Source organism: Gopherus evgoodei, chromosome 10 (genome assembly GCF_007399415.2).
Source record: "Gopherus evgoodei ecotype Sinaloan lineage chromosome 10, rGopEvg1_v1.p, whole genome shotgun sequence".
Classification (NCBI taxonomy): Eukaryota; Metazoa; Chordata; order Testudines; family Testudinidae; genus Gopherus; species Gopherus evgoodei.
Window position 1 is genome coordinate 77,204,221 of NC_044331.1, and position 27,166 is coordinate 77,231,386.

Sequence of the window (27,166 nt, forward strand, 5' to 3'; positions counted from 1 at the left end):
CGGCCGCAGAGGGGCCCGGGGGGCGCGCGGTTCAGCCGAACAAAGGCCGGGGGAGGCGGAAAGCGGGAGGAAGGGGGGGGCGTGGAGAAAACCCAGGCGAGCAGCCGCAGCCACCCCCCTGTTGTCGGTCGCTCTCTCGCTGCAGCCCGGCCGGCTCCTGCAGCCCCAGCGGCTCCGCTTCCCCCCACCCCCCGTCGCTGCGCCAGCATGACCGCCAACGGGACCTCGGCGCCGCTCCAGATCCAGTTCGGGCTCATCAACTGCGGCAACAAGTACCTGACCGCGGAGGCCTTCGGCTTCAAGGTGAACGCCTCGGCGCCCAGCATGAAGAAGAAGCAGATCTGGACGCTGGAGCAGGACGGCGACGACTCCAACGTGGTCTTCCTGAAGAGCCACCTGGGCCGCTACCTGGCGGCCGACAAGGACGGCAACGTGAGCTGCGATCGGGAGCAGCCGGCCGCCGACTGCCGCTTCGTCATCCTGGCCCACGACGACGGGCGCTGGTCGCTGCAGTCCGAGCCCCACAAGCGCTACTTCGGCGGCACCGAGGACCGCATCTCCTGCTTCGCCCAGGCCGTGTCGGCGGCCGAGAAGTGGAGCGTGCACATCGCCATGCACCCGCAGGTGAACATCTACAGCCTCACCAGGAAGCGCTACGCCCACCTGAGCGCCAAGCAGGAGGAGATGGCGGTGGACCGCGACGTGCCCTGGGGGGTGGACTCCCTCATCACCCTGGTCTTCCAGGACCAGCGCTACAGCGTCCAGACCTGCGACCACCGCTTCCTCCGCCACGACGGCCGGCTGGTGGAGAAGCCCGAGAAGGGCACCGGCTACACGCTGGAGTTCAGGTCCGGCAAGGTGGCCTTCCGGGACGGCGAGGGACGCTACCTGGCCCCCTCCGGGCCCAGCGGCACCCTCAAGGCTGGCAAGAGCACCAAGGTGGGCAAGGACGAGCTCTTCGTGCTGGAGCAGAGCTGCCCCCAGGTGGTCCTGAGAGCCGGCAACGAGAGGAACGTGTCCACCAGGCAAGGTAAGCCCCCCTGCCCCGCTGCCTCCCTGCCCGCAGCATCCTCGGGCGAGCTGCCAGCCTCCGCAGGGCTGGGGATCGCTCTGCGCAGCCAGGCCTCTGTACCTTGGGGGATCTCGCTTGGGACGGGCATGTGCCCATCGGTGCTGGTGCTGGGGGGGCTGCCCCATCCCCTGGCTTGGAAGCGGTTCCCAGCCTACTCAGGGTTTGCGGCTTGGTTCAGTGGCTCTCCGCCTCCCCGGGATACACGTTGTTCCAGCTCCTTGCATGCGCCTCGTGGCTGGCGGTAGGAACTGGCATCGGTGCTTCATCCTGGTCCTCGCTGCCTTCTTTGTACTGGAGCTGCTGGCTTCCTCAATGCTGCAACGGATCTAACCCATCCAAGGCAGCTGCTTTAAACCAACAAAACGCCCTGTCGCCAAATCTCCCTCCCCCCGCTTCAGAAAAGCGGCTGTGATTAACCTAGTGGGCTGCTCCAGACCTCTCCCTCCCCCACTTACCCCCGAAGCTCTGCAGGATTGCACGGGCAGCCGCTACCCCAGGCTCTATGCAGGGACAAGCCATGCTAGGCGGCCCCAGACCTACCGTTCGGGGGCGAGCTGCTCCCCTGCATGCTGGTGCATGCTGACCTAGTCCCCTTTGCTGCTTACGCTGGGTTACAGCAGTGTCCCTTCGGTGCGTGTTGGCTTGTGCATCCAGTCTGCTCCCTTGCCTGCTCGTTGCAGGGCAGAACTTGGTAGGGTTATGTAACGGCTTTAGCTGAAACTCGGGTGTTTAGCGGCTGATTTTGGGTTGTGCAGGGAAAACATGACCTACATTCAGCCCACACAAAGGGAGCATTGCCTTTGCCAGCTGCTGCTTTGGCTGGGCTTGCTGAGCTCCCCCCTCCCTTTGGAAGCCAGGTTTTTCTCTAATAGTGCAGAGGTGACCAGCTTTGTGTGGGATGGGGAAAGAACCGTGTGGATTTCATGGTCGTATCTTTGACCATAGCACTCCATGGGTGCTCAAAGTGTGCTGTTAGGACTGGCATTAAATGCCTATTTTGCACCTTCTGCACCCACAGATTTAACCACCAGTTGCTTAAGGCTGGTGACATAGAGCAAGAGCTACAGAATGGTGCCCCCCCAGTGTGACACAAAGCATCTTAAGATACTTCAGTTGTGTAGTTGGAGCCAGTCCATTACAAACTGCTTGGCTTTGTGATACAGGTCAGAGATACATGGTAACTGCTTGGCTTGCCATACGTGTGTCAAGGCTGTGGAATGAATTTAGTGTAAGCCCTTCTATGAACAGTCACCAAAATGGATGTGCAACCACAAGGATTCCTACCTCCCTGACTTTAAGTGTCTGTAATGGTTGGATGGCTGCCTGCTCTGTCTTCATTCCGCAGGCCGCTACAGGGAGTTCACTGACTTAACCACATCCAACCCAACTCCCCAAAAATATCAACTGTTCCTTTGGCTGATATTAAATATTTCTCCAGCCAAAGGGTGGGGGAGATGGGGAGGCTGGTAGGAGAACAAGGGCGGGCTTGTGGTTCAGAAAGAATAGCTATTGCTGAGGTCATTGGGGGAGGGGGAGCTGCTGCTCCAGTCTTTTGTCATGCTGGAGTATTCAGGATTGGAAAAGCAGATGGCGGGAGGGGTGGGATCTGTGGGGGTGGGGAGAGGCACACTTACACAGGCTGCGGAAGGAATGCCTCCCTACAAGCTGAAGAAGTGGAGTTTTCAGGGTGTGCTTTGTGGCTAGGAGTGGAGAAGTCCAAGCAATGTGGCTGAGCTGTCTGAGGGTCTTGGGGTGGGGCCGGGGGAATCTGTTCTCATGTTCCCTCCCTCAAAATACTTCCATCCACTTTGGAAGAAGTGAAAGGGGCTGTGGGCTCCATCACCCATGGTGGGAACTGGTCAAATGACCCAGACTAGTGAGTCTGAAGCATTCTGCTCGGCCTGATCCTTAATTTGAAGAGGGTGGGTGAGAAGACCCAGGAGCAAGAGGACCAAACACTGGCTGTCTCTGTAATTTGGGTTCCTTGCTCCCCTGAGAGTTTTCTCATGATACATTTTCTGGCACATGTTAAAAGCCAAAGTGCAAACCTTTGGGATAGGGGAAGGGATTTACTTCATGGGTCCAGATGGACTCTAGTCTGGGTTTTTGCATTAGCTTCATTTAGTCTCCTCCTTAAAGGGGAAAGAAATAGCACACCTCTCAGGACTGTCATGGGTGGCAGTGGAGCAATTAGCTGCAATATGATCTCTCCTTTAAGTATGTTTCAGGCAGGGAAGCAGTTTCTGCTTGGTTAATCCTAGCCAGCAGCAGTAATGAACAGTTGTGGAGCTGCTGCTTCTCTTTTGGTTCAGCTGGGGCACAGCTTGCTTGCTTCTTTCAGTCCCTTGCTGGTTTCTCCCTCCCCCTGCAGTAGAACCACTTTGTTCCAAGGTTAACTAGAAACAAACCTAAAAACACATGTCCAGGGGAGGCTTTCCAGACAGCCCTCTCCCTTACTAGGCTGATAAGCCTGTCCCTAGTGTCTGATACTGCAGAGGAGAGGATGCTCTGGAGACTGGTGATGCTCTGAGTGACCTGGCTAACAGACTAAGGAAGTCTCATCCTAAATGAACACTTGATACTGGCCCTGAAAAGTCTGTATTTTGAACTGACTCATTGGGGTCATGCTTTCCTTCCCCTCACCTCCTTGCACTGGAGAGGACAGCAGTATGTTGATCTGACTTGTCTCCCGCCACCATCAGTGAGGTTGCAAAGAACATGGGTGGCAAATCCAATTGAGAAAACCCTTTGTTTCCCCCTCTTCCTCCAAAACCTTGAGTTTGGTGTGAACACAGATTGGCTAGCATCTGCCCCTTGTTAGTGCTACCTCTCCACTAATTGGGCTCTGCCTGGCCGAACTAGAAGTTAGATGCACAGTGGATAGACTTACAGGGCCTCTGAGAAAAGGATTCTTGTGTCTGGGTATCTGGAGGGAAGGAAAGACTCTCCCACAGGAAGTCCAGAGGAGCTCTGGGTTCAGATAACTTTTGCGGCTAGAGCTATAATAGCTACTGCCTAGGCTTGTCTGTTTTCCTGAAGTTGGAGCACATGCAGCCCCAGGGATAGTTGTTAAGCCTGTGTTCATTGATTCCAAGTGCCAAGTCAGCAGAGATCACTTGGCTTTTGTTGCCACTCTATTCAGGTAGAGAACACTTGAAAATGGGAGGAGCTCTTCACTCCCCCCACCCCACCCCACCACATACTGTGAGTCCCTCCTGGAATGAAGCCCTGAACCAACCTAAGGAAAAGTCTGCCCGGGGCAGGGATGTGTGACAGGAAGCGGGATGGCAGGAGTTCAGCCAGATGACTAGAAGGCAGCTCTGATTCACCACTTCTTTGGGTGCTTCAAATCCTTCCTGGAGATGAATTTAAAACTTCCTTGGGGCTTGCTGGAGAGCCACAGAACAGGGTAATCTCCTCTTTCAGGGCAGGATTTAGGAATGTGCCCTAGATGCTGAAGATGTCATGGCTGGATCAGCTGGAAACTTAACTCAAACAGGTCTATCAGGCAGGCAGCATGGAAAAGTGACTGTATAATTCTTTTGAGGATGATCTAGATTTGTCTGCTTCCTTCTCTGATTTATGAAGTCTCCAGAGAGATTATGGCCAGGTAGCTGCTTGCAGACTATTTTAGAAACCCTGAGTCTGCCTAGGGAGCAGATGAGATCAGACAAAGGTGTAATCAACTAGGCCACTTGGAAAGAAATGCTCAGTTACCTGGGAAGCCTGCCAAGACCACAAAAGGAGCTGGTTTATCTAGGAGACAGATTGTACTTTCTAGGGAAGGGGAGAGTGGGGTTATGTTAATAGGGTGCTCACATATGCAAATATCAAGGTCAGCCTCTAATCTCAGGTTAGAAATAAGATAAACAGAACAGCCCTCCGCACTGCTGCTGAGCTTTTACCAGATGTTCTTTCCTTCTGTTGGTGGGAGGCTCCTTCAGACAGGACTCCCTGTTCCTGTTTAATTATTGGATAGGGAAGTGATGTAGCTCTTCCCTAAGTGAGTGGGTGATCTCCCTCTCCTAAGGTGACCAGATGCCCTGATACTAGGGACTTCCTTATATATGCAACTATCTCTCCTCCCCTTCCCCCCCAAAAAAACAAGCAAGTGTGAAAAATTAGCCACTTTTTAGTCTGGTCACCCTATCTCCTCCATATGTTTACTAGTGTTGTCAGAGCATAACTACTTTCTACCATGGCTTGACTTAAGGGACCATCAAGCAAATTTACAGGCTGTGTGCCAAAGCTGGAAGCATGTGGGGGAGGGTAGGAAGGAAATGAGCGAAGTGATCAAAGCTAGCCTGCATAAGCAATCCCTGTAAGTGATATCTATAGCTCTGCTGCTTGTGGGGAAGGGGAATTCCATAGGGATTTCTGACTCCTAGCCTTCACAGTACGCTGGGAATAGGTGACTGCAGAGAGGTGTGGTTAATGCCTGATCTCTGGTAGCTAAATGCCAATTCTAAATGGGGCTCCTACTGTCCTTCCCTCTTAATCTTAACTAACTTCTGGGAGTCACCTGGCCAGAGAGCCAGAGGCAGTACTGCCTAATGCTCAGAGCAGGGGGGTAGGATGGTGACTTTTGAGCTGTTTCCAGCTTTTCCCTGACCCAGAGGTTAAATGACTGGCTTAGCCATTAATATGGAGATCCCAATCTGCCTAATGGGGGCCATGAAGGGATTGGAAATCCATGCAGTAATAAAGTCTTTATTGCTGCTGCATCCAGGACTCTTAACCAGAGCACAATTCTAAGAGAACTGCCACTGCCTGCCTCTTCAGGTGCTGCGACCGCTCTGCAGACCTTGTTTCTTCAAAGCCTGCATAGGTTTGTCTGTTTACCAGTGGTTGTGTCCAGACTCAGCCCCAATAAACAGGCTTTTCTTCTGAACTAGGAGTCCAAGTGTGAGACTGGAGGTGTGATACCCACAGAAGCTCTATTGTAAAGTAGTCTGAGGCAGTGCTGCAGGTATGAGGGGATGGTCACCTTGCAAGAACTAAGCAACCAGGTTTCATGTGCCCAAGCTAAGCAATGGGGGAATGCAGGCCAGTCCTCCAAACTGAGCTTCTGTACCTACAGCCAAAAAGTGAGGAGTGTAGCCTTAAGAGCGGGAATGAAGTTCAGATGAAAGGGAAGTTGAACCCACCTTAAAATGCCTTCAAACCCACAAGTGCCCTGGATCTTGGCCCAGGTGAGACACTGGTTCTGTTTCTGGGATCCTGAGTTCATGTCTAGCCAAATTCCCTCCATCAGGGTTGACAGCTCTTTCCTGTATGCTTCTGAGCTGCTAGTTCTGCTGGCAGACCCACAGCAATGACTGCCTAAAGCAATTGGGCACGGGTGGGAAATAGGTGATGTATCTGGGTTAAATTAGCACTGGAGCACCTAGTCCTACCCTGGCATGCAAGTAGCAATACAGGAGGTCTGTCATGCAGACCTCAACACAGAAATTGTTGCTGGGTAAAATGCCACAACATGGGAGCTCTCTAGAATCTCCAACATGGCAACTTGTTCAAGCAGAAGCCCTTTGGCCACAAACTGGGCCCTTCAACTTGGGTGTTGAGTGGCAGGTTTGGATGCATCTTTCAGCTGTAACCCTCCCTTGCGGGATTTCTTTTGAGTTGCCCTCTAATAGTTTGGAGAATGACTTGCTGGCTACCTCCTTAAAGTCATTCCTTCATTGCTGCAGCATAGGAATCAAGAAACCTAGGTTCAGTCTGCTACTCTGTCACTAAGGTGCATCTACATGGCACAAAAAACCAAAGTCCATGGCAGTGTGTGTCAGTCTGGGTCAACTGACTGGGTTTGTGCTATGGGAATAAAAATAGCAATGTAGACATTTGAGCCTGGGCTTGAAGAACTAACCCTCTTGCTGGGTTTCAGAGCCTGGACTCCAGCCTGAATGGGAATGTCTATGCTGCTATTTTTAATCCCTAGCATGAGCCTGAGTCAATTGGTGTGTATACACACATCCTAACTTGACTCAATTGCCTCCTCACTGATGCCTTCTGAAGCTTACTTGGGGTCATAAGTGCCCTGAAATTGGCATATGGAAAGCACTGCATAAATCCCATGCACACATTGTGGCCACTGTTAAGTAGCACATGTTCATGCTGGAAGTGGTTTTGGTCTCCACAAGGTTAGCCTCTATGCGCAGACCAGGGAATTGGAACTGCGCATCTATTATCTGCATTAATAGCATGATCAGACATCTGGCTTAATGTCTGCCCCCATGTGCCAACACTCAAGGGGCTTGACCCTTTGAGTGGTGAATCTGAATGGAATGTGGTGCCTACCCTACTGGAAGGGCCCACTTCATGCTGCTGGACCTGCTGCTCCTGCAGGGCACGTGTCCCAGCATTCCACCTCTGATCTCTACCTCAAGACTTTCAGGCCATTTATGAAGTAGTTTTAATTTTAGCCATATTTGGCCCCAAGATGGTCACATGAAACCTAACTCCGTGGGTCAGAAGGCCTCAGACCTGCTTAGCACTGTAACATTATTGAGGTGGCTTATTCTCAGTTGGAACTGAAGCACCTGCAATGTCTGAAAACCAGCTTGTAACCATACAGCCTCGCAAAGAGACCTCCTGCTTTCTCTGAGGTTAACATGCTGAAGAGACTTCGTCTATGAATAACCCTTCAGGGAGGGTTGATGGCCTTGTGGTTAAGACACTGGACTAGGATTTGGGAGATGTGAATGCAGTTCCTGGCTCTGCTATACCGAGTCACTTAATTGCTCTACATCAGTCCCTCCATTGTTAAGATTGAGAACACACTCCCTCTTTCTTGCCTGCTTGTAAAACTGAAGTGATTTTAGGTAAACCCTGTGTGGACACCCTCATTTTAGTTATATGACTTGTTTGAATTTAAACCAGTTCCTAAGCTAATTAAACAAGCCTGGTTTTAAATCAGTGAGCAGTTTAAAAAGCTGTAGAGAGAGCTTAAAATAACCCCATTAGTTTTAAACCCTTGCAACTCTATGTAGGCAGGCTTCAAGCTCTTCCAGAGCATGGTGCCTAGTACCGAGGCCTCCATCTTAGTTGGGCTTAGAGGTGTATTGTGCTACAGATAACCAGCATTTGCAGATTCTCTAGTGGCTTAATGTCACGTGACTTGTTACATACACCACCACCGAGCTCTAACTTCAGTACATACATGAAAATTTTGAAGTAAAAGATGCAGCTTAGCACTTAGCTTTAAGTCTCCAAGCACTGGACAGTAACTAATATGGCCTGCTGTGTACCAATTCCCAGCACACTAAAGCATCTGCCTGTTGCTGGAGTCTGAGCCATGGGCACAAACTGAAAAAGCAGGTGTGCACATGCAATTATCCCTTTGTTCTGCATGCGGTCTCCTTGCACACAGTTCAGCTTTCCTCTTGTTGCCATCCTGTAATAACTTGCACTAATACAAGCTGCAGAAATTCAGAGGTTGCTTCAGTCTATATACAGGGGACTCATGCCTGAATGCTGTTTACCTTGTGCGCCTCACTATAAGGGTCTACATCTGGAATCTACTTCCAGAGCAGTGAAATGGGGGCCCTCAGTGGATCCCTCAGAGGTAATCTACCTCATCTGTCTAGAGATGACCTTGTGTATGGTCCTGAATTTTTCCAGCAGCTACATACTGTATCCGTCACTTACCACTCCATGTGTAGTAGGCTCAGGGCAGAGGAAAGGGTGTTGCTGCTAGAATACTTCACCACTGACTAATGGTGTTGGAAGACTTGTTTGACTCTGAATGTACAAGCCTATTTCTTGCAGAGTCTGTGCCTCCCTGTGGTACTGAGAGGTTAATTTCCCAGCCTGTTGTGCTGGCAGCGGTTGGAAAGCTTTCCAGCTAGGGAATTAGGAATTCCTCTCCTGATCCAACTCTGGCTTTTCTTCCTGTCAGTTTCCACAGCTGTCTTCCCTGGGGGGAGCTTATCCAAAGAGGGGCAGGGGCTGAGAGAATTCTTTTGCTATGTAATATTCCTGATGCAGGGGACAATTGAACATAAAGCTCATTGTTAATGGAGCCAACTCATAAGAATGCTTGTACCAAGATGCGTTGGTGGGGACAAGTGCTGTAATTTAGAGATGCTCCCTAATGGCATGAATTCTCCTCATTTAAAAAACTTTATTTTAATAGAGCAACAAAATACAGACCACTCTTCTCCCTCTAGCTCCAAAATGTCTCCAAACAATGTTAATCCCCCTGCAGCAAGGTAAGGCTGGGAGCTCTCACCAGAGCTGCAAAGACTAATTCCTTCCATCACCTGGTTTCCAAAGATGCTGGCAATCCTCTTGCCCTCCCAGACTTCTTTCTTTGCCAAATGTGAGGAGGCATCTTCTCCATTTAAAGACTGCCCTAGGGAGTGACTTTCCCTCCCCTCTCATTCCTGTTCCCTTGCCACTGCTCTTCCTATTGTTTTGGACAACTTCCGCCCCTAGGTTTTTAACTGTGAAACCTGCCACAGTCCAAATTCCCTTACCTCCACTCTCCTCATTCCATATTGTGGGTGGATTTTTCTCCAGGTTCATCTGACCATATTCAATAGTCAATTACATCCTTTCTGTTGGTGAGGGCTTCTCCTTTACGCCTCGTGCAGCCTCTACCACAGGACTACTGCATCCATCTGACCAAAAGCAAGAGCCTTGCCAACCACTCAGACTTCCTCCTGAAGTGGCTTTCTATCCACTCTGGAGTTCTCTGAAGATTAGTTCTTGGTCCTATTTCCCTCTTGTGTCTAACGTTAATTAGCAGCTCTGTCGAGGTCGGGAGGAGTCGTGCTGATTTCAGACTAGAAATCTACCAAGAGCAGTAATTAAAGTTTGACGGTAACAGTATTTGCAGAGCACTCTGGGATAACAACTGAAAACTTTAAATATAATAGTGCTCCTGGCTTTAGAATCAGGCAAAGTGCCAAATTCAAGGTGTGAGTGGCAAGCCCACCTCCCAGCTTGGATGTCGGCTGTTCCATCTTATCAGGCGTAGACCCTCTCTGGAGGGGTAAGGGTTGGGAGGTGACTAGGCACCACAACCTGGTCATTGGGCGTCTGATCTTTGACCATCATCCCTAATCACACCTGGCTCAAAGTAACAGCTGGCTCTAGCTTCCTGTCTTTCCACTCTTCTTCTCCTCTTCCCCCCCCCCCCCCACTGTCTAATATGGGTGCAGAAAGCCATTGTCCAGAAAGCAGCCATAGCGACATGGAACTTGCTGATTGGTATGAAGTTGAAAGCAAGGGGCTAGACACCAAGTGGTGTGTGGTGCAGGAGGGCTGGGACATTTATAAGATGTCTGCATACATTATCCAGAGCAATGGACAGGATATGGGAACTACTAGAATGTGAGCCCCAGGGCTTCTAATGTTACTCTAATTGCCTGCAGCACAGCCTCTGACAGTAAAATACTCTGACTAGTAACCGCTGACTCAGCCATATGTCCCTGGAATCACTCAGTGTGGTGGGAGAAACTGCTGTGGGGAAGAACTTGCAGCTTCTCTTATGCTCCAGATCCTCTGGGAGGTGGGGATGAACCTCTCTAGCTTTGATCAGCTGAGAAGGTCCAGCTGGCCAAAGATAAAAGAATTCACCCTAAAGTTAGCCAATCCTTGATGCAGCAAAGGCGGCTTTTTTTGTTACCCACAGTTAGCAGCTGGCTGAGGGGAGAATAGCCTGTTTGGTACTCAGGATATTTTACCATGCAACATTTCCCTAATTTTGCATGGCTGTGACCCTCCAGACCTCCTGTTCTGTCTCAGTTACAGCCCTTTGAAGCATTGTTATGCTGGAGTGTAATTGCATTCCTTTCTGCTGAGTCTGTGTGTAACCCAACTCCAGCCTGGCATTTGGGGAAGGGGCTTCAGGGAACCTTCTCTTCTCTCCCATGGCCTGATCTGTTTCCCTGTGAGTGAGACCACCTATGGCCTACAATCCAGTGTGCCACATCTGGTACGTGTGCCTCTTGGATAGCCTCAAGGGACTATCCAAGTGCACAGCTGACCCTTGAATGGTAGTGGGGAAGGCTTTGTTTAGCAGTAGCTCAGCGAGCTCTCAGCTTGTGGTCAGCAGCTCCCTGTGATTCACAGACTAAGGCCATGTCTACATCTAAAATTTTGCAGCGCTGGTTGTTACAGCTGTATTAGTACAGCTGTATAGGGCCAGCGCTGCAGAGTGGCCACACTTACAGCAACCAGCGCTGCAAGTGGTGTTAGATGTGGCCACACTGCAGCGCTGTTGGGCGGCTTCAAGGGGGGTTCCGGGACCGAGAGAGCAAACCGGGAAAGGAAACCAGCTTCGCCGCGGTTTGCTCTCTCGGTCCCGGAGCCAGCCAGCAAACCGCGGGGAAGGAGACCTGCTTGCTCGGGGTTCCGGGACCGAGAGAGCAAACCGGGAACGCCGCGGTTTGCTCTCTCGGTCCCGGAGCCAGCCAGCAAACCGCGGGGAAGGAGACCTGCTTGCTCGGGGTTCCGGGACAGAGAGAGCAAACCGGGAACGCCGCGGTTTGCTCTCTCGGTCCCGGAGCCAGCCAGCAAACCGCGGGGAAGGAGACCTGCTTGCTCGGGGTTCCGGGACCGAGAGAGCAAACCGCGGCGAAGCTGGTTTCCTTTCCCGGTTTGCTCTCTCGGTCCCGGAACCCCGAGCAAGCAGGTCTCCTTCCCCGCGGTTTGCTGGCTGGCTCCGGGACCGAGAGAGCAAACCGCGGCGTTCCCGGTTTGCTCTCTCGGTCCCGGAACCCCGAGCAAGCAGGTCTCCTTCCCCGCGGTTTGCTGGCTGGCTCCGGGACCGAGAGAGCAAACCGCGGCGTTCCCGGTTTGCTCTCTCGGTCCCGGAACCCCGAGCAAGCAGGTCTCCTTCCCCGCGGTTTGCTGGCTGGCTCCGGGACCGAGAGAGCAAACCGGGAAAGGAAACCAGCTTGATTACCAGAGGCTTCCTCCTTCCACGGAGGTCAAGAAAAGCGCTGGTGAGTGTCTACATTGCATTACCAGCGCTGGATCACCAGCGCTGGATCCTCTACACCCGAGACAAAACGGGAGTACGGCCAGCGCTGCAAACAGGGAGTTGCAGCGCTGGTGATGCCCTGCAGATGTGGACACTCTCAAAGTTGCAGCGCTGTAACTCCCTCACCAGCGCTGCAACTTTCTGATGTAGACAAGCCCTGAGATTTCCAGTGGGGTCTACACCTCCATTTGAGGTTTTTAGGTTCTGCAAATGGAAAAAAAACTGCACCATTGTCTATTTAGATTTGCTTTATCACTCCCACTTCTCATCTCCCCAGGTGGGAGACTGGACTTCTCCTGCTACTAATTGTTTCTTGGCTAACTCTTGATACATTCCAAGTACCCCAGCAGGTGGCTTCTGCTGAGCCATAGCATATGGGAAGCTGGTCACTATTCAGTACCATTTTATGGCAGCTTTCTAGCTGTTGGCTCTGAAAATGGGACGAGTTGGCTCTTTCCCATACATTCCAATTCTCTGCAGATGCAGTCTCTGTTTAGGAGGCAGGGATGGGGGAACAGTTGCTCATAATTTCAAATTAAAACCCTGATGTGGAGGGCTAGGTCACATGGAGACCACATTCTGCAAAACCGTGGTTAATGGGTGTAGCACAGCTGGAGCCAACAGGCCTGGCCTAGTCCTCTGAGAAAGAGAAGAGGTCTAAATAAGTAGCATCTGGAACTGCCCTGCATACCTGAGTGAACAGAGTACTACTAGTCTCAGCACTTTTTCGGGGACAGAAGTGGGAAGGAGAAGCAGGCACCCTGGGAAGGTAGAATCTAGTTCCTGGCATGTCTTGCTTTTTGCCCTCTACAGCCCAGCACTGTCTTCCTCATACAGAGCAAAGCATCCCTCCAGATGATTTTTCAGATTAAGGGAAGCTAAGAACAGATTTCCTGGGAGCACAATGATGTATGCAACACTTCATATCAGAAACCAAGGCTATTGTGGCAGTTCAAGGAGATGTATATGCACCTAGAGATGTGGTGCACAGAACACTGTCCCCTTAAGCTGCTTGCTAAAATAAATGTGAGGCCTGTGGGCAGACATTTTCTGTCTGTTCTGCACTGGCAGCTCTTACCAGCTCCCCTTCCTTCTCTGCCCTAGCTGGCAGAGTGACTCCAAGGGTACATCCCTACTGGAGGTGTAACTTCCAACCGGTGTAGCTATCCCCATGGTAGCTCTGAGTTAATGTGCTTTTAAAGACTGCCTGACTCACCTAGATCTCAGATGGGATTGTACTTGCTCAGCTAGTCCAAGTTACTGCCAGTGCTGCTGTGGCACCGTGCTATCGGGCAGGCTAGCTGAATCAAAGCTAGTGGAGGAGTGTCTGTCTGAGCTGGGAATGACCCCTCCAACTGCAGTGTAAATGTACCTAGCATTGGGGAGCAGAAGAGGCTGAGGGGCTCTGCTGACCCCACCACTGCACTGTCCCAGGGTACTTTGCTCCACTGCTCAGAGGCAAGCTTGTGCCTGTTTAGCAGCTGTAAATGGTCATGCTGGGTGCTCTCTAAAGAAGGTGCCCTTTTCTCACATTTGAAAGGCTAGAGGTCTTGTAGTTGCCAGTTGCTGCTGACCTTACTGCAGGTGTGAGAAGTGGGGCGTGGATTGGATTGCCATATCTAGTTCAGGAGTTGGGACACCACTTCCTGCTGCCCTCCTTGTTCCTGCACCTCACTAGCCATTCAAGCTGAGTTCTGCATGTGAGAGGGGAGCCTGGCACTTGTACTCAATGTTGGTTTGGAAATGGACAGGTGATACCCTGCTGTGTAGGTGCAGAAACTAGCTTACATGGTGGAAGCCACAGACTAGCCCTGCCAGGTTGGAAATGGGTTGGAGGCTCAAAGCATTGAGCCACGGTACTCTCCTAACACTTTGATTATCAGATCAACATCAGTGACCATCCGACTTATGGCCCCCTTAACATTTACAGAGCACCACTGATTAACTGGCACATTGGTGTGACTGGGAGTAACCCAGCTGCACTGAACAGGCTCAACTTGTGGGGTGTTTTGAGCTATTGTGGGGATGGTGAAGCCATTGCTCGTGTATTTGAATGTCCTCTGCTCTCAGTGTAGGACTACTCCATGCTTCCACAAAACCCCTGGTGAAGTACGCTGCCTGCTTCTAGAGGGGCAAATGATGGCAAAGGCTGTTGAGCAAGTGAGTGACTGGGAATTGAGATATGCTGGCCCATTAAGCACCAGAGTTTAGGTGTTTGGCGCCCTGAATTTAGCATATGCATTGGATTGTGTATCCATAAGACTCTAGATAGCTAGGCAAACGTGTCCACATGCACTCCTGGTCTTGCACTGCTGATGACTGTGATAAAACACTTCTACTTTTTACATTTATTGGGTGAATCACTCTGACTCTTCTGACTAACTAACTTGCCAAACTTCAATCTGAGCAAATTGAGTGCTCAGCTTTCACCATGGAAAGTGTCCTCTTAAAAAGACCTCAGCGCTGGTTCTGGGGTGATACAATGTATAGGTGAAATCCACAGTTAATGGGACATGTATAACTTAACCAAGAGGAGCTTTGATTCAGCAGGTCTGAGGGGCCTGAAACCACTATAGGCTCAGCAAAATGTAGCCAAGTCCCAAACTGGAATACAAGGTGCTGCAGGTGGCACCTAATCCAATTTTGGAGTTTAAAAATTGCAACATAACCTACACCACAGTTGCATAAAACACTACACTATTTTATAGTTCTGGTCCAGAAAAGTGATTACAAGGAATTTCTAAATCACCTTTGTCAATAGTCAAGTGGGTTTTCTGTTGACAGTTCAGACAGTGAGTTTTCTAGAAGCTGAACAACCTGCAGACTGTCAACAGATTTGTTTCCTGTTTATCATTCCCAACTGTAAATAGTCTACGGCAGTGATTCTCAACCAGGGTTTTGGAGCTTTCTGAGTGTGAACAGGTTTCAAGGGGGTCCAGTCTGCCAAGCAGGGCCAGCATTAGACTCTCAGGGGCCCAGGGCAGAAAGTCAAAGCCCCGCTGCATGGGGCTGAAGCCTGGGGCCTCAAGCCCAGCACCCAGAGCTGAAGCTTGAGCAGTGTAGCTTCCAGGAGCTCCTGTTGCATGGGGCCCCAGGTAGTTGCCCTGCTTGTTACCCTCTAATGCTGGCCCTGGCTTTTATATGCAGAAAACCAGTTGTGGAACAGGTGGGCTGTGGAGTTTTTATAGCACGTTGGATGGGGTGGCCCCAAAGGAGGCTGAGAACCCCTGGTCCACAGCATTCTAGTTGGTGAGGTCCATAAGGAAAAAGTATAGGGGAGAGCAATTCCTGCTGGCTTTCCACCAACTCCCCCATTCCATGGGGAGTCTGTGATTGGGTATATATAGTACTCCCCCATCTCCTCCCCTTCCCCCCCCAATTAAGCTAGGTTGACACCTTGTTTGGAAGCATGTGGTTCTACTAGTCTTGAATCTTGTTAGACTGGGAAGAACTGGTCAAATTTGGAGTGCTAGAACATAGGGCTAGACCTAGTGAGAGATCAGGCTTCTCTATGCAGTTTCCTCTGACTACTCCACCTGTGGGAAGGTTGCTCACTGCTGCCCTATGGCTGGCCTGATAGTGCTTGTCAAACAGAAGCAGGGACCCGAAAACCTTGCTGGAATAGGATTATCCCTGCCAGCAAAACCAACCAAAGTGTTTTGGTCAAAACATCTTTGAATGAAAAATTTCCCAGTAGTTGTATTCAGCCTTCCATGTAAACAATTTAAATTCCAAACAATTCTATTCATAACTGAACACTGGATTTGGGAGAGGAAACATCCCCTTCTACTGGGGACAAGCAGGGATGAAAGAAACTAAAACCCCACATGTTTCCATTTTTAATCAAATTGGAACTGAGAAATTCTGTGGAACTTAAAGGAAACCGAAACTCCTTCCTCTTTCTGTGGCTTTCCCTGCCAGCTGCCACCGTAATGGCTGTCGCCTCTACCTGTTTACCCAAGCAACATTGTGCTTCCTTCACACTTTGCGTGGGGAGGGGGAGATTTCAGGGTGAGGGCAGCACCCTCCTCCCCAAACTGCAAGCTGTCAGAACTAAAGGATATTGTCTTAAAGGACTTGGCTTGGGCCAAGCTTTTTCTGTTACTCAGATCTTATTCAGTCACATTCATTCATTGGTTCTGTGAGGCCTTATTTTCTGCCCGTCCTTCCCTACAAGGGGAAGATCAGCCCGAGCCAGTCTCTGACCCAGTGCGTTCCTCAGTGCATGGCCATTGTGTAAAGGCTTATTCAAATAGACTTCCAGATGTGAGCTGAGCCCCAGCTGCTGCTTCTGCAGCTGAGCACAGAGGAGCAAATGCCAAATGGCAGGCATGGAAAATTGCAGGCAAAGGGTAGCAGCATGGTGGGTAGCAAGATCTATGCCCCTTCCAAAATTAGGCCTACAAGCTGGGCATTGAGGGTCCTTACCCAAAATTCTTTTTTCCTGTCAGGACCCTGCCCCTTTCCTCCCATAAGCTATCTGATGGAAAGGGCTGGACTGAGACTTCCTGGCTGTGTCTGCACAGAGAACTTGTGGGAAATATTCTCTTCTCTCCCTTCTCCCGCCTTCCCACCACACAGATCAGCCTATTGAGCTGCAGATCAGAGACTTCCCTAAAACCATCCTTGTAGACAGGACCTTTAGTGGCTCTAGCAGAAGATGCTATCCTGTAACCTGGTAGAGCTCTTCATTCTCTAGCTGACACACCTGAGATGTTCCCACCTGGCTTTCAAACCTGTCTCAGCTAGTCAGATGACAAAACATGCGTCACTGCAGCCAGCACCATAAATAACATGCATCAGTCCTAAACATGCCACACAGCTTCCTTTTGGGACTTGTTGCATTCCTACAGGCCAATGCTGAATGCCTCACATATGCTGTCTGCTTGTCTTGCATGGAGTTCTGCAGCATGCAGGACTGGACATGGCTATGCCAAAATCGTGGTGAATGAGCAAATTGTTCAGTTAAGGCCATGTTGGAGAGGCGCAAGCACAACAGTAAAAATTCTCCTGGGGGGAGGTGGGGGAGAGAACTGGTTCTGATAGCAGGCTCACCAACAGGGCTGACCTGAGCAGAAAGACCCTGAGTCTGGCCCCTTTACCTCAGCTGAGCCAGGTTAAAGGCATTCTAACCAGCTGGATCTGACCCACAGGATTTCCCCCGCATTAGAGGCTTCTCAGGCAGTGCATTGCTGCTGAAGCAGCTCTCAGCCTTGGCAAAGGAGGCATGGCTGGAGCACTGCTGTGCTCCGGCTATTCTGAGCTGCAAAAACTGCCTCACAAGGCTGGTTAGCGTAAGCCAGGGACTGGACTGGTTCCCAGGTGGCTCCAGAACCCAGGGAACTGCAAAGGTGCACTGAGACGCACAATGTGTTGAGCTGTGCAGACCTGAGCTTAGAAGCAGGACCAGAGGATGGGAGGCAAGTCGAATCTCTCCTGGGGGAAGAAGGCAGGCTCAAACTGCCCCAAAATGCCTGCTACACAGGAAGATGGGCACCAGCAGTATTTTGCACTGGGACTAGCCAAAAAGGGTAGCTGCGCGAATTCCGCTGAGACGGGTGCCTGGCTGAAAAGAGAAGTACTGGTGGTACTGGCAAGAAGCCAGTTTAGACATGATAGATAAGATTATGGATAACAAAGCTAGGTAAACACAGAACTGAATTGCTTATCCTTCCAGCTAATAAAGTATAGACCAGATCTAGGTGGCCTCAGTATTGGCTATTAAATGCATGTGAAGGTTTAGAGATGGATCTCTAACTCTTTGAAGCTAGGCCCCCCACTGCCCCACCCCATCCCCAGCTATCTCTGACACTGCCCCTATCAACATCTCACAACAGGACACTCTTCACCCTGATGTCTGACCAGATAAGTTGTCTAACTAGCCTGCCTCTATCTAGGCCTGTTCCCTTTTATGGAAGTGCAGCTTTGGGCCTATCTAATCTAGTGACTTTTTTTTGCAGTTTAATTTGCTAATTAAAGGGATATGGTGACCAGTCTGAATGACTCTCTGAAAATTCTGTGCCAACTACTAGGCGTAACCCTCAAATTGTAAAAGATGAAAGATTAGAGGGAAAACTACTCCTGTGTATATAATATGTTAGGCAGTTTTGCTGTCTCTCCCTTCCAGCTTTGCAAGTCTTCAGTCTCAACTTTGCTACCACTGTTAATAGTGAAGAGGTGACAGGCAGGTTTTATACTGGGGGAGAATCCTCAAACATCAAGAGTGGAAAAAGCCCTTCACAAAATATTCTTTCTACTTTATCCCACTGAAGGATGCTGTGAACAGAATTTAATGGCAATGTCACTTTGGTAGACAGTGGCCCTTTAAAATGCATGCCACAGAGAAATTGTTGAATGTTCCCACTTTAATTCAGCTCTGGAATCCATGTCAAGTTCAGCACCTAATTCTTGCTAATGGGCTAGTAACTTGTTCTCAATAACCAGCCATTTCCATACTCTCCCTGGAAAAACCCTACCCATCTGGGGCAGCCTGATGGTTCCCTCCATTGCTAGCATTCGTTTCAGCAGAGTTACCCCCACAGTTCTGATTCCAAAGCCCAATGGAGAACGGCAGGCTCCAGGAATAGAAGCACAAGTAGTAGGTTGCTAAGATCTCTGAAGTCTGACACTGGAATCTTACTCTGGGCCTTTCTTGGCTCCAAAGTGCTGCTTGTGACTCACATCCCAGAAGTATTTTTAGGAAAAAACTGCCAAGCTTGGTGAGTTTCCCTTTCCCTGCAGGGATACTTGGCTCAAGCACGTATTGACTAAGCATATTTTCCTGAGGATAAATGCCTGTGGTCAGATGCAAGTGTGGCCTCTCGAGTATCTCTCAGGGCCAGACTGGCTTAGGGTGCCATGATAGCTGTGTTGAGGTAGCAGGATACAGGAGGGAAAGCCGTGCAGTTTTGCACAGGAGCAGCAGCAAGGGGACTGACTAGCCTGAGTGCATGATAGGCCAGACAAGACAGTTGGAACTACAAGGAGCTGCAGGCATGTGCAGGCCAGGCAGAGCAGGGCAGTGTGTTGGGATGGGAAAGTGGCCCAGGGGAGAGGGGGAGTCTTTAAGGTACTAGGATTTCAGTTTTAATACTGAGTGCCTTTTGATCTGTGCAGGATGCTAGCCTAGTCTAGGCCAGTTGACATCCTTGTTGCCTCTCCTCTTCCATGTCAGCCAGAAGAGATCATCTTTTGTGTCCCATCTAAACTAACTTCTGTAGTGCTTTGGGGTGCAGGTACCTGACCACAATATGGCATACCCTGAATTCTCTTTGTACAGCCAATGAGGTACAAATTGTTTCAGCCATATTGCAGCCTCTGATTCCCAGTGCTGCAGCAGGACTAGGAAACAGAAGTGGCTTTGACAATTAACATGTGCAAGCCCATGCCCTGGTTTTAAGCATGCCATCAAGTCTACAGATGTCTGCCAGCATGTGATTTTTCCACCACAAGTTTTACTAGTGTAGACTGAATAGTTTAGCATCTCTTGCACATGAAAACATCTAGTAGCCAATTGTAACTTCCTGTTCCTGTTTTCATTTAATGGGCTGATCAGGAATAGAGCTGAGTAGCACTCTTAGCTGTTTGTGGTGATTGCAGATTTAGCTGAAATGTTCTGTTCCAACTGCTTGAGCATCCAGATTAAAATCTTAAATGTCAGGGATGGTCACAATCTTTCTGCAAAACTTGCCCCACTTTCTACCTTGCTGTTGCTAGTCTTGTGCTGCTGATTGAGTTAACTCTTGGGGTCCCTAACAAACGTTGAAAATTGGCTGCATTAGGGGCTGTTCTCTAATACTCCCTGCTCCTCTGTCCAGTCTGAGCTGGACTAGTTGGTTTTGGGGGGCAGTCTCATGAGGATGGGGCTTCTTGCCACCAGATGAGTTGCCTGATTTTTCTCCTATAGGGATGGACCTTTCAGCCAATCAGGATGAGGAGAGTGACCAAGAAACCTTCCAACTGGAGATTAACAAGGACACCAAGAAGTGTGCCTTCAGGACCTATACTGGGAAATACTGGACCCTCACCTCCAATGGTGGGATACAGTCCACTGCCTCAACAAAGTAAGTCTCTAGAGCATCCCCTGTCCAGTGCTTGTCGTGGACAGGGCATTCTGCTTGGTGGCTGTCTTTGGATCCAGAGAATCCAGGGGTCTCATCTGCATGTAGAACAGAATTGCTCTACCCTCTGAATGCCAGCTATTCTAAGGTGGCTGATACTCAGTACTGGGGTAGAAATGCCTCTGAGTCCAGGGTTTGACTACAAGCAACTGATCCACCACCAAGGTTGTCCCTCCCTGCAGGAGGCTGAAAGGCCAATGTCTTCGCTTCCAACTCCAAATGCACTCGGTAGATATAAAAGCAAGATCTACTGCTCAGTGAAAGCGTGCAGCATTCCTATGTGTGGCCCTAGTAGGGTAGTGATGCCATACCTGGTGGTAGGGCCCCAACCCTTTGCAAGCATTCATCTCCTTGGGCTAAATGGCCTCTTTGAGTAGCTGTTGTGAATTGTTACCCAGTGCTCCCTAGCCAAGTGAGGCAGCGTATCTGGAGCAGTCAACTTGCCAAACTTCAGAGAAAGCTGTAATAAAGCCCTTTAGCAGCAAGTAGAAATAATCCTTTGCTGTTGCTATCTGAACCCTTGGATGTACATTGGGCTGTGTGCCAGAAATGGGTCCAATAATTTCCTCATGAAAACAAAGCCTTGAATAGAACCCACCCATCCCCTTTGATACTGCCTACCCAAGAGAAGTATAAGGCTGTTAGAGGAACTATCTGCATGGGCCCTGCGCCAGTGCCTTGATACGGCCCTCCAAGATCAGGCGATCCATCTTTCCAACCAGAGAGCCCAACACCAAATTTCCCTTTTCTTTTGCCCCAAGACTCCCATCAGGTTCTCCAGTGTACAATAGATGCAGCAAGCTTCATCCATATCTGAAGGTGCTGCAGAATCTTGTGCTTCCTGCTGTCTTATGTGGTGTCCTTGGGACAGCAGGCCTGGCAAGGGCAAAATGAGACACTCTTTCTGATCCTCTCTTGCCTACTTTGAGTGGTATTGCACCAAGTGAGACTTTTCACTATTTTATCCAGTCATACCAGACTGGTTAAAACAATGCACAAAGCTGGATGGACTCTGATCACTTGGGAATGACAGCAGCTGCCCTGAAAGCATACAGTCCAGAGTCCCTGCCTCCTCAATGGAATTCCTACCTAAGAGCCTCCTTGCCGTGTGTAACCAGTACCAGATGGATGTGGTTCCACTGAGCTGTGAAACTTGTCACTCCCAAAGCAAAGCCTAGCAGGAGGGTCCATTTGACTCCAGGTGACTCTTCAGTCCCTCTGCCCAAAACCTCTGTGCCAAGTGAGCCTGAGTTTCTGTAACCGAGCACTCTCCAAACCCCTCCTAGCATGGAGATTGCCACTTCCAGTTTGCCCTTAGGCACTGCCTCAAAGAATCCCCTTGTATCTCAGACTTTAACTGCATATGGGGATAGTCCTTGTGGAACTCGCAATGAATGGCCTGATGGAGAAACAAGACTCTAGATTCTGAAATCTAGACTGGAGTCCTAAAGTAGATCTCAGTGACCTCCCTCTCCACCCCAGAATGTCGTCCTTGGGCCTATCTTGGGTAAAACCTGTGTCACTTCTCTTTACACAAGGCAAAAGCCTTGACATGTCCCAAAGGAGACCATGGATGCAAATTCCTAGGGCTGAACTTAGTTGTGCCTGCCATCCCCAGGGTTATCAGCTGAACCAAGGGGAACCTAGCCCAAAGATTATTGCCAAGAATATAGTCTGCTCCATTAACTGCTGGCAGTTCAGACCTAAATTGTAGCCTAAAATTTGCCCAGTAGATAATGAATTTTTTTAACACTAAAACTCCTTAGAAAAGAAATGCTGGGATAAATCCACCAAACCCTCCTCTGCAGGATCTCAAACATCAGCTGGCCTGGCTGGCTGCAAAAGCCTTTGCAGAATGAGCTCTTCTCCATGGGCCCTAAGCTGCACTGCCCCTCTGTTGGAGGACAATGGTCCTCAGTACAGCTCTTCCCTTCCCAATGGCTTGTCTGCTGTGTCTTTGCTGTGGCAGGAACGCCAGCTGCTACTTCGACATTGAATGGTGCGACAAGCGCATCACCCTGAAGGCTGCGAATGGCAAGTATGTCACAGCGAAGAAGAATGGACAGCTTGCAGCCACGGTTGAGGCAGCAGGTGAGGGGATGCCTTGGCCTCTGTAGCCCAGTGATTTCTGGGCAAGTAAGGGTGGGGAAGCCTTGGAATGACACTGGGAAAGCTATAAACCTCTGACCTCACTGATTGGGCTATGGCTCTGCCACTCCCTGGCCTGTGTCAGAGTGAAGGTGGCATAGAGCAGGGGAACAGTCTCCTCTCCTAGGCTCTGATGGACCAGACTGGAGGTGGTCAATGGGTTTGACTTGAATCCCCTTGGCTGTTTTCACCCACCTCAAGTCAAATCTAGAACCCTGAGAGGATAGCTTGTGACACCTTGGGGGATCTCCATGGCACATCTCTTGTACTTATCCCCAGGGAATCTGGATCTGTTGTAACAAGCCAGGCACCTAACCTCCCTTCTCTCCTCCATCCCTTCCCCATACCTTTCGGCTGGGTAGGTGAGACAGAACACTTCCTGATGAAGCTGATTAACAGGCCAATCATTGTCCTTCGTGGGGAACACGGCTTCATTGGCTGCCGCAAGGTGACAGGGACCCTGGACTGCAATCGTTCCTCCTACGATGTCTTTCAGCTGGAGTTCAATGATGGTGCCTACAATATCAAAGGTCAGTCCTGCTGGTATGCAGCCTTGTGGGTAGGTGGAACCCTCATCTTCCCCTGTGGCTGCATTTGTATGAATAGCTCAGCTGTTCATACAGTAACACATGATCAAATGATCTCCTTTATGCATCATTAGCAGTGATACTCCCCTAAGGGCTACATGACTTTAATCTTCTACACCACAGACCAAGGTTGTATGGCACCCTTCCATAGAGTGGAATGACCAGGAGGCTTTGTCTAATCTGGGCTATCTTCTAGAGCAGTGGTTCTCAACCAGGGGTACACGTACCGTTGGAGATACAGCGGTCTTCTGGGGGTACATTAACTCACCTAAATATTTGCCTAGTTTTACAACAGGCTACATAAAAAGCACTTGCAAAATCAGTACAGACTAAAATTTTAGACAATGACTTGTTTATGTTGTACTTACATTTCAGTGTGTGTATATATAGCAATATCTATATCTCAGTCAATTTTATAATTGTATAATTAAAAATGACAGGTAACTTTTCAGCTGTGACACTTCTTTTTGTATTTTTGTCTTGTAAGCAAGTAGATTTTTGAGGTGTAACTTTGGGGTACACAAGACACATCAGGTTCCTGAAAAGGGTACAGACATCTAGAAGGGCTGAGAGCCTCTGCTCTAGAGTGTGGCCATTGGCTTACCACTTGGCTGGAGTGGCCTCAGTGTAGGGGACTCCTTTCTGCCCTCTGCCTCATTCAGGTTTCCCTTGTTAAGCCGCTGTGCCTAACAAACCCAGTCCGAGGCAGTGCTGGTATATCAAGGAAACCTAAGCCTCCTTGCTGTTGTACTGAATCCTCAGCCCTGTTGCAGGGGGGATGACTCTCTGCACCTCTTCAGCCCTTGGCCTCCTGGAGGCTGCCAACAACTAGATATCTTGGACTATAATTTAGCATTTGTCACTGGATGGGGGGTGAGCCTGTCACTGCCATTGAACTTGGTCTGGAGTTGCTAAGAGCAAGACTGAGTGTTGGGTTGCATAGGTGCTGCTCCTTCCCCCTGTGATTGCTGTGACACATGGGGACTCCAGGCTCCCTAGGCTGTCAGAATCCAAGTTCATTTAGGAAGCTCAGGAAACGTTGAAACAAGTAGGCCGGCCTTGAGTGGCCCTCTCCAGTCTTCCCATGGGCAAACTGAACAGCTCAGGCTGCAAAACTGCTCTCCTTTCAAATGTCCTAAAGGTCTTTGGATATTGAGCTGATCACTCGCTCTCTCACACTCCGAATGGCACTACCTCTCCTAACTGGGATTTCACAACACTTTTTTACCTTCTTCAGTTTAGCTTAATAGCGGGCAGTAAGGGGAAATTTGCATCATGGGCTCTGCACTATAGGCAACAAGTCTGGGGGTGCTGCCAGTGTTTTCTAGCCTCTGGCATCTATTCCAAATATCCTTCATTCAGGACATGCTTTTCTCTCCTTCCCCACACCCTATCTGCAGATTCCACTGGGAAATACTGGATGGTAGGAAGTGAGTCCTCTGTCACCAGCAGCAGCAATACGCCTGTGGACTTCTTCTTTGAGTTCTGCGACTATAACAAAGTGGCTATCAAAACCAACGGCAAATACCTGAAGGGTGACCATGCTGGTGTCCTCAAGGCGTCCACTGATGCAATCGACCCCTCCACCCTCTGGGAATATTAAAATGCACTTTAGCTCTCCCCCTTGCCAATTTTTTTTGGTTTGTTTTGTTTGGTTTCTCTGTCTGTTAAAGGATTTTCAGACTGGCTCACTGTTCCCTCCTGCCATAGAATCCAATGCAATTTGTTGGAGGTTGGTCTTCCTTCTCTAAAACTGGATAATGACCTAGGGAAAATTTAACCTGTGTTTATAGAGCTAGTGGTGTCTTCCTTGGGTTTATGTTGGGCTTGGAAATTGTAGTTGCCATCCTCCACCCTGGCTCTGAGCATCACCTTTGTTGTCCCCTTCCTCTGAAACTAAAGGGAATAAGATCACCTCTGTTCTCTTGTGCCATATTGGAGTGCTGGCACATATCTCAGTCTCCACTGCCAATGCATGTGCTGCTGTCAGGCAAGGGCTAGTTTGAACAAAGCTGGAGAATCAGAGTGCCAGCATCCCCTACTCCTGGTATTTGCTCAGACCAAGGGAGGTGAGATGGGTTATGTTAAATCCTTGTCTCTGATTAAATGTGGTCTCGATAGTTCCCAGCATTGGGGAAGAAACTCTCTTCTCCCCACTTGGCTTATGATGGATAAATATCCTCAGTCCCTAGTGGGGGGGCAGAAGAGGTGTTCTAGCATATCATACCCAGCCCATCAAGGGGCTGGTTTCAGCCAGCAAAACCAGAACTCGGCTGCAGGATTAGCGAGCTTAACTCTCAGAACTGGAAAGACGTGCAGGGGGTTCACCTAGAAACTCTCCTAAGGCCAGTCAGTCTAAAGGCTTCAGACTCCCAGCTCCATCAATGGGATTCTCCTTGTGCCCCATGTGTGCTTCTGAGTGTCAGAGGAGCATCTTGGAGCCTGTCTCGAGCAGGTTCTAGCCCATCTCGCTGAGACATTCAGCTGAAGGCTAACAAAGCTGCCTTAGTGCTAATCCTAGATTTTTGGAAGGGGACAGGCTTTTTTGAATATCAACAGATGCTGTGGGTGGACCTATTGAGCAAAATTAGTAGCAACCCTCTGACTTGCCTCTGTGTCCAACTGGGGAAGACTTCCTCTCCAAAAAAACTTCTCCCTGCCAGCCAGGCTGGGAATTTGATTTCCCAGTGGCTGTTTAAAAGGGGTAGTGGAATTTGAACAGAGTGGGCATACCTGCCTATTGGTTAGCAAGGGTTGGGTCTTACAAGGGCTCTGAGCACCCTCCTCTCCCAGTGTCTTCAGGAGGAGTTGTGTGAGCCTGGCACACAGCAGGACTGTGCCCCACCAGCTGCTGTATCTCAGTGGGTTTTTTGCCCAACAACCAAGTCTTCTGGGCTACAGGAGAACTGGGAGGAGAGGAGCAGTGTAAACGGGCTGACATTTCTCATTCCCTGGACAGTGGCTGGAAGCAAAAATAGCAGATCTCAGTTTAGAATGGAAAACTTATTAGCATCTTTTGCACAGTGGTATTCAGTTCTTCTCATACCCTACTGGAATCTTCATCCTCACCACAGAATGGTGTGGTGGCAAAGTGTAAAATGCCCCTTTCTCATGTTATCTCCTCTCTACCACCCCAGTGGGGAGAGGACAACTAGTCAGTGTCTGACCAAGTGCCAACTCTGCATTGATGGCATGAAAACTTAGCAACATTACTGGAAGCAGAAAGGACCAAAACAGTATTTTAATGTCTATTTATATATGCTGTCCATAGCACTATTATCAGCTGTTGTCTGCATTAGTTATAACAATGTGTGCATTTGTAATAGGTGATGCTAGCCCTCTCTTCAGGGTATCAGTAGGCACTTTGCCCTTTTGAGGCCTTCCCAAGGGTGGAGTTCTACTCCCTGTGACCACCCAAATAGCTTCTTTTTGTACTTGGTCAACCTGATGTCCCAGTTTTGAGCCTGTATCGATTTTGGGGCTGGGGGAACAGACAGGTGGATATATTCAGCAATAAGGTGCTGCATCAATCATAGGTTGTGTTCCAGTAGCTGGCTCCCATGGGTCAGTCCACATCTCCATGCCTTGCTAAGCTATAAACCATGCATGGTGCTTGTGGCTTCACATCTGTGCCAAAACAAATGGCTGCTACCAGTGGCCAAAAGCAAGGTAGGGGGACAGGTTCATAAGCCTTAAAGCCATGTTGCCATTATGTGGGTTCTTCCCATAGGAGCTTGGTGCTAAACTCTCTGAATAGAGAGCAGCTGGCACCCCTAATCTAAGTGGGGATGAAATGGGCTCCCTATCATCTCTGCTCCTAATGTGATGCCAGGACTCTACATCTAGGTTCATCAGCCTTCTTTCAAATTCAGGGGTGATGTCTGTCAGTATTGTGTTTTAAACCAATCAACTCTAGGGACAAAGATGCCTCTAAAGAAACAAGTGGCCTGCTGAAATCCTGAACAATCCTGTGACTTGGCACATACTGCTTGCTGGCTTTTGTATCCACTGTGGCCCTCTTCCCACTCCTAGCTGCAGTTTGAACCATGTAACTCCTGCTCTGGCTTCTTCCATGTGACAATAGGTCAAGAATTTTTCAGTCTCCTTTATTGGGTGTTGTGGCTTTGAAAACATCTCACTCTGAAATTTTGTTAATGGTTTTGGTTTTTTTATTTTTTGTAAGTGCCATTTGTATAACAAATAGCTTCAAGTGGAGAAAGACAAATAAAAACCTGCATTTGGAAACGAG

At 49.5% G+C, this 27,166-nt stretch overlaps 1 protein-coding gene across 1 annotated transcript; it reads left to right on the forward strand.

Moving 5' to 3' along the window:
* On the forward strand, positions 1-27,166 carry FSCN1 (fascin actin-bundling protein 1). The gene is made up of 5 exons (XM_030577824.1): positions 1-1,030; positions 19,969-20,125; positions 22,152-22,273; positions 22,693-22,860; positions 24,318-27,166. The coding sequence occupies exons 1-5, from the start codon at positions 208-210 to the stop codon at positions 24,518-24,520; spliced, it is 1,473 nt and encodes a 490-aa protein (XP_030433684.1). The 5' UTR covers positions 1-207; the 3' UTR covers positions 24,521-27,166.